This window comes from Tupaia chinensis, unplaced genomic scaffold (genome assembly GCF_000334495.1).
Source record: "Tupaia chinensis unplaced genomic scaffold, TupChi_1.0 Scaffold000235_1, whole genome shotgun sequence".
Classification (NCBI taxonomy): Eukaryota; Metazoa; Chordata; class Mammalia; order Scandentia; family Tupaiidae; genus Tupaia; species Tupaia belangeri.
This window is the reverse complement of record NW_006159713.1, coordinates 4,854,913-4,862,525: the sequence shown is the minus strand read 5'-3', so window position 1 is coordinate 4,862,525 and position 7,613 is coordinate 4,854,913. Positions and strand designations below refer to the sequence as shown.

The 7,613-nt window shown below is 47.6% G+C and overlaps 2 protein-coding genes across 3 annotated transcripts in view; one reads left to right on the top strand and one right to left on the bottom strand.

The window, feature by feature from the left end:
- The window catches only part of COQ9 (coenzyme Q9), a gene marked incomplete at its 5' end in the record, with an annotated part of 20,243 nt that extends 14,295 nt beyond the window's left edge, over positions 1-5,948 (bottom strand). Inside the window, 2 exon segments of the mRNA XM_006148475.2 lie at positions 290-458; positions 5,914-5,948. Coding sequence (XP_006148537.2) covers positions 290-458; positions 5,914-5,948 — 204 coding nt within the window.
- Positions 5,949-6,047: 99 nt separating this feature from the next.
- Positions 6,048-7,613, top strand: part of CIAPIN1 (cytokine induced apoptosis inhibitor 1) — a 23,906-nt gene continuing 22,340 nt past the window's right edge. For both annotated transcript variants that reach the window (XM_014587785.2, XM_006148422.3), the window contains exon 1: positions 6,048-6,144. The gene's annotated coding sequence lies outside the window, so the exon portion shown is untranslated. The remainder of the gene's footprint in view (positions 6,145-7,613) is intronic.

Genomic DNA, 7,613 nt, shown 5'->3' with positions numbered 1-7,613 from the left:
GGAAAAAAAAAAAAGAAAAAGATAGTCTTGGAAAAGATGGAAGGTGAAGAGGGGGAGTCAGCAGGTGGTGTGGTAGTTAAGGTTGCTGGATACCATATGGCTGTCTGAGCAGTTCGAGTCCCATACCTGGGTGGCTTGAAAAACATGCCAGCCATATGTGTGTGCATACATAAAATTGCAAGAGGAGGAATGGAAAGGGATTGTGGACAGGAGGGGGGAAATGGAGTAACAGATATACCCAAGCATGCAAAGTGACCACAGACCAGTGGATTGAGGTTCTAGTGCCTACCTGGGGGGTGAACGAGAAGACTCTGGGTGGGGTTTTTCTGCCTCTTGTGTCTCAGAATGCTGCTGAGAAAAAGAGGGGGGAGGCTGCTGCTTCTGCTCCTCTGAAGACCTGAGCCCCACAGCTGACACATGGAAGGGACGTGCCACCAGGGGTGGTCGGCAACGAGACACTGAAACAGAAAACTAGGCTAGTTAGCCAAGGACATCCCCCAAAGAAGATCCTTTGAGACCCAGGGTGATAATACAGACAGGAGGAGGAAAACCAGGGCAGCGACTCCTCCAGAATCACTTACCCAAATGTTGAGCCCCACACAAAAATCTTGGGTAAACTGGAAACCCTGGAACATGATGTGGTGGCAAAAGTGGTGAGCCAGGGAACAGAAGACCTATCTGGCTTCTCGGCCCGTTTCTATCATTTGTTATGTGTAATGGGCAAGCCATTTCACACCAATGTGTAGACTTTGAAATCTGCCAATTTAAGAGCAATAATCTCAATACCAGTAGATGGCGTAATGGATACGTTGCTGGACTCCCACGTAGTCGACCGCAGTTTGAGTCCTGGACTCAGTGGATTTAAACTCATGCCAGGTGTATGTGTGTATATGCCCCAAATCCCGAGAATGGAGAAGTGACTGCAGAGCGACCAACCCCCAGGGGATGATTTCTCACTTTCTGTCTCTCTTTCTCTAGGGCATGTGGTGAGCACACATGTCCTAGAGCAAAAATTTCTTTTTTAAAATAGTTATTTATTTCAATTATTTATTCATTTATTTTAATTTGATCAGAGAGACACAGAGAGAAAGAGCAAGAGAGAGGGAAGGTGAGAAAGCAAGCCACCAGGTCCGGGACTTGAACTGTAGTCAGCTATGTGCGAGTGCCCAGTGCCTTAACCACCATGCCACCTGCTGGCCCCAGCAAAAATCTCTCTTTAAGAAAAAAAAAAAAGAGTAATAATCTCTACTAGCTCAATGAGAGTATTGTGAGATCCGATAAAATAGTGAAGCAATTTGAGCCAGCAGGTGGTATGAGGTTAAGGCACGGGATTCCATAAGGACGACTCCATGGACCTGGACCCAGCAGCTCGAAAAATATGCTGGGTGTGTGTGCGTTTGTGCCCAAAACGCTAGGAAAAGAATGGTGAAGGGATTGTAGTGAGGCCACCACCCCCCCAGAATGTTTTTCACTTTTTCTTTTCCTTCTTTTTTTGGAGAGGTTTTTGCTATAGGGTGTGTGCGCTCGCCAGACAGAGAGAGACAGAGAGACAGAAAGCGAGAAATCACCCCCCAGGGGAGATTGCCACGCCACAATCCCTTCTCCTCCATTCTCCTCTTGGGATCTTGGGCAAGCACGCACACGCACCTGGAATGAGTTTAAGCCACTGGGTCCGGAACTTGAACTGCGGTTGACTACATGGGAGTCCAGAGACATAGCCATTACGCTAACTGCTGGTCCCTTCACTTTCTTTCTCTGTCTTTCAGGTTACAGCAAAACTTAAAAAGAAAGCAACTGGGGCCAGCAGGTGGTATGGTGGTTAAGGGTGCTGGACTCCCATGTGGCTGACTGTGGTTTGTATCCCAGACCTGGAGGCTTGCTTTCTCACTTTCTCTCTCTCTCACACATGTGTGCTGTCCCTCTCTGGTCAAATTTAAATAAATGAATAAATAAATAAAGTTATTTAGAAAATAATTAAAAAAAGAAAGAAAGAAAGAAAGCAACTTAAAAGTTTATATATTTTGGCAAGAGCCCTGGAGGAAAAGAATAAGCTCTCGGTACTGACTCTTCCAGAACTTACATGGTGTCTCTAAGCAAGTCACTAATCTCTATCTGCTTTCTCATTTGCAATCTAAGGGCAAGAGTTTCAGGACTCATCGGAAAGTCTGTGGAAAATGGAGTTAAAGTAATAGCTTATTTTGGCACAAAACTTTTTGAAATCCTTGCAGTTTTTTCATAATACATACTTTCCATGAACTTTCGGAAGATTCTTCATGTCTACAACACCCCCACTTACTTTAGGAAAGATTAGTAGTGTTTCCTAGGCACAAACACACACTACTATTTTTTTTTATCCTCAACATTATAGAAGTTTTCAAACACACAGACATGTTGAAAGACTTGTGGGACCAACGGTTATATGACCCCCATTAGGTCCTACACATCTATTTATCATGCTCTTCCTTCATCCACCTTGGCTGATGCATTTGTCGGGAATCTCCATATTCTTTGTCTCTAAACATCATTAATGAGAGTTCGATGTTTACTGTTTTTTTTTTTTAAAGAATTATTATATTTAACTTTACTTATTTATTTTAATTTGACCAGAGAGAAATAGAGGAAGAGAGAGAAAGGGAAAGCAAAAAAGAAAGCCACCAGGTCTGGGATTCAAACAGCAGTCAGCAATGTGGGAGTTCAGCAACCTTAACCACCACGCCACCTGCTGGCCCTTTACTGTTCTTTTCTTTTTTTTTGGAGAGATTTTTGCTATAGGGCGAGTGGGCTCCCCAGAAAGACAGAGAGACAGACAGAGAGACAGAAAGCAAGAAATCACGCCCCAGGGGGGATGGCCACGCCACAATCTCTTCTCCTCCATTCTCCTCTCAGGATCTTAGGCATGCACGCACCTGCATCCGGCATGAGTTTAAGCCACCAGGTCTGGGACTCAAACCACAGTCGACTACATGGGAGTCCAGCGATATAGCCATTACGCTAACTGCTGGTCCCTTACGGTTCTTTTCTTGAGGTGTCAATTATAAACCATGACATAGACAAATCTTAAGTATTACCACTGCGCTTTTATAAATGTACATACTTGTATAACCTGAACCCTACCTAGACAGAGAACATTACTGTCATCTCAGAAAGATCCTTTATGCTCTTTGGGTCATTCTCCACCCATCCTGTTGACTTTTTCATCCTAGGTTAGTTTTTGCTTGTGTTATTTTTGCCTGACCTAGAATTTCACCTAAATGTATTTTTTTGGGTAATATACTTCTTTCACTTAGCACATGCGTATTGTGTGTGTGTGTGTGTGTGTGTGTGTGTATATATATATATATAAATTTAGCTACAGAGCATGTGTGCTTGCCAGAGAGAAACAGATACTGTAAGAAAGCACCCCAAAGAATGGATAGCCACCCCACAACCTCTTCTCCTTCGTTCTCCTCTTTAGATTTTGGGCATGCATGCACACACATCCAGTGTGTTTTTCAAAGCCTCTGGACCTAGGACTCAAATGGACAGTTGGTCATGTGGGATCCAGCTGCCTTAACCACTGTGCCACTGGCTGGCTTTAGTATATTTTTTGAGTCTGATTCGTATTTTTGCATAAGTCAGTAGATCTGACAAAGATTTTCTCTCTGACCGAACTCTAGCAAGACTTCTTTGGGCCCCTTAACTAGGCCTCAACCTTGGCCTATAGAGGCTTGAACACACACGAACATAGTTTCTAGCTGCTCAAGGCCCTATCACTAAGATAACCCTAGCCTCCTTCAAAATACCTGCCAAAGAAAACTCTAGGCTGTCAAAAACTGTACTGTTTGTTCCAGTTCAACACCTGAGGACAGAGCCTGTCTCCCAGTCTCCAGTGGAAGACAGACTCCTAGCCAATCGTATTAATACTAACCCTTTGTAATTTTCCACTTGCCTCTCTCTACAGAGCCTTTATCTAGCCCTTTCCCTCCTTCCTCATTTTCCTTTTAAAATGCCAAATTATCTGTGCACAAACCAAAGTTGAGTTCAGTTCATACTGGACTCTTTTCCTCATAGACATAGGTATTACTGATAAAATCAGTCCTTAGGACTTTAATGAGCGTCCAACTTGGCTTACCACTGATGGACCAATAGTTTTGTTTTTTTACAGAATTATTTTATTTAACCTTACTTTTATTTATTTACTTTAATTTCACTGTAGAGGAAGAAAGAGAGAGAGAGAGAAAGAGAGAGAGAGAATGGGAGAAAGCAAGCCAACAGAGAGAGAGAGAGAGAGAAAGGGAGAAAGCAAGCCACCAGGTCTAGGACTTGAACCTCGGTCGGCCATGTGGTAGTACACCGCCACCAACCACCATGCCACCTGCCGGCCTCAGATAGACCAATAGCCTTTATAGCCAAGTAGTATTCCATTAAGAAACACTATTCTTCTGTTGATGGCCACTAGGGCCGTTTCAGTGTTTGACTATTACAAATAAAGTTCTATGAATATACTACAAACCTTTTTTTTTTTTTTAAATTTTTTTAGAGAGGTTTTTCGCTATAGGGCGCGTGCGCTCGCCAGACAGACAGAGAGAGACATAGAGACAGAAAGTGAGAAATCACCCCCCAGGGGGGATGGTCACGCCGCAGTCCCTTCTCCTCCATTCTCCTCTCGGGATCTTGGGCATGCATGCACAAGCGCCCGGCATGAGTTTCAAGCTACCGGGTCCGGGACGCGAACTGCAGTGGACTACATGGGACTCCAGCGACATAGCCATTACGCCAACTGCTGGTTCCCTATACTACAAACCTTTTGTACACATGCAGTCATTTCTCTTGGGTAAAAACCTAAAAGTAATTCGCATTACTACACTTCTTTGGACGGAAAAAAACCCCTACAGAATCTCAAGTGATTCCATGTGGTGGACCAAGTGGTTCAAGTCCTAGACCTGGCAGCTTGTAAAACATGCTGGGTTCTTGTATGTGTGTTGTGTATGTGTGAGCCCAAAATCTCAAGAGGAGTAAGGATGGCAATGTGGCCATCCCTGCTGTAGGGTGCTTTCTCACTTTTTCTCCCTGACTATCTCTCTCCAGCCAGCACATACACCCTATAGCAAAAATAAGAAAAGAAAAAAAAAAACCAACAGAATTTCCCCTGGGAATAATGATTTTCAAAGAAACACAGGAAAGTAGGGGTAAAACACCAATACTTGAGTATATGTGGTAAATAAAGCACATAGCCATCACTGAAAAGTTCCAAGGTATGACTGTGGAACCACTAGGGTTCCTGAGATTTTGGGTGCACACAGACTATATCTTACTAGTTACCTATTTACGTTAATGTGTCAATGCACACATTCCATTTATGGCTGATAACTGGTTTTCGATCTACGGCAGTGATATAAAGTTTCCTCTTTAGGTAAAGATCTATATTGTCAAGAACTCGGACATAGAAATAAAAACACTCAGTGCACAGCGGCAGAGGTAGGAAGAAAACATCACAGAACTAGTGAGGGGGAAATGACTGACTTTGGGGAAGCAATGATGATAGGAGCCCTCGGTGCGGGTTTCCAACTGTGCCTCCAGTGGTCCTGGCCCAGGGACTCGGCAGTGGACTTGAGAATCATCCGCGCCTGCCAGGTCTGCAACCCACGAGCTATCCATATGTGACCCTTAGCACCCCCAATTCTCTCTGAGCTCCGTAAACTCCTTGAAATGGGGGTGACAGGCCCTGCTCCATTGCGCTCGCCCCTCACCGCTAAAGACTGGAGACCGGAGCGGATCGGTGGGCTAGATGGACACCGGGCTCCGCACGGATGCCCTTCACCTCACCTTGCTTACAGGGGCCGAGATGGTCTCTTCCACCCCGCGCCCAGCCCGACCGGGCCTCGCGCTCCCTCCCTGCTCCTCCCCGCTCCCCGATTTAGTCGCCCCCCTCACCGGGCAGGCACCGCAGCTGCAGGAGCCTCCAGCCCGCGCCTGCCCCCGCCGCAGCCGTCGCCATCTTGGAAATGGGCAAGTCGCCGAACAGCGGAGCGACAGGCAGCGTCAGGACCAGTGCAGCCAGTTCCGCCCTCCTTGCGCGGCCTCGTTCTCGCTCTTCTTCTCGCGAGAGGCGCGTGGCACAGAGTCGGCGGTCGTGGAGGAACCGGGAGTAGACCCCGGTGGCAGGTGAGCGCATTTTGGGGCACTTGAGAGCCCGACTTTTCCTAACCGTCCCCTCCCGGCGCACCCTCATCCCCACATCCTCCCGTTTCCCATCCTCGTCCCTCGGTGAGGACTTAGCCCGGCTGAGGTTCCTAGGCGGCTATGACCCGAGAAGCTGGGGTGAGCGGCCGCGGCCGGCACAGTCCGCCCAGGTCCCCGACGCGGTGGCTTCCCGCCCTGGCCGGGCAGCCTTTTCTCTCGCGCAGCCAGCTCCGGCGACAGCGCGCTGAGGAGAGGAAGAGCCCCGGGCTCGGGCCCGGGACACCTGATCCGAGATCCGTTTCTACCCAGTAGCCGGTTGTGACCTTGAATTTCAGTCCCTCTGTAATTTCGGTCTTAGAGGGTACTTGACAGCCAAGCACGATAGCTTGGGGGGCGGGTACCCGAGCCCACTGATTGTTAAACCTGTAAGTTGTCTGAACCCCTCCACCCACCCCCAAGTTGGTTTAATTGAATAATTTCCCAAACTTGGCAGATCGGTAAGACTCACTTAGGATGCTTGTGAGTCAAACGGCTACCCAGGTTTTTCTCCTAGAGAACCGATGCAGCGTCTCGTGCTTCAGGAGTCTTTTAAGAAGTACTCCTTGTGAGTTGTAGCATCTCCAAGTTGGGAAGTCTGGTGTCCTTGGTTCTGACCTTACTGAGTGTGCAAGCTCTGGGGCTGCTCGTGGAGTTTGCCCGTCACCAAATAGAAATATAAGTGCAGAACACCTCATTGGGGGGTCATCGGGAAGCCTGGATAGGAAGAAGAAAGTCGATTTCGGATTAAGGATAACTGAAGGCAGGAGCTTGTAAGCGTGTGATTCTGTATCTCTTGCGTGTTTGCAGTTAGACCGCATCTTTTTATCTGGTGATGTTATGCTTTGCACCTATTGTCAGCCCTAGTCTTCTTTATAGGGCACTTATGTTGGCCACGGTGGGGGCGGTGGCAGTTGGTGTAATGGCTATGTCGCTGGACTCCCACGTAGTCCACCACGGTTCTCGTCCTGGACCTGGTGGCTTAAACTCACGCCGGGGCTTAAACTCACGCCGGTCGCGTGTGCGTGCGTGCCCAAGATCCTGGGAGGACAAGAGGAGAATGGAGGAGAAGGGATTGCGGCGTGGCCATCCCCCCTGGAGGGTGATTTCTCGCTTTCTGTCTCTCTGTCTCTCTGTCTCTCTGTCTCTCTCTCTCTGTCTGGCCAGCGCATGCACCCTATAGCAAAAACCTTCTAAAAAAAAAAAAATCCCCCCACACACACCCTCCCAGGGGATGGCCACAAGGCAGTCTCTCCTTCTCCATTCTCTTCTTAGGATTTTGGGCATGCATATGTGCCAGCTGTTTTTCAGCCACCTGGTATGAGACTTAGTCTGTGTTGTCCCCCACTTGGGATGCAGCCACCTTAACCTCCAGGCCACCTGCTGGCCTAGCCCTAGTCTTCTCAAAACATCTT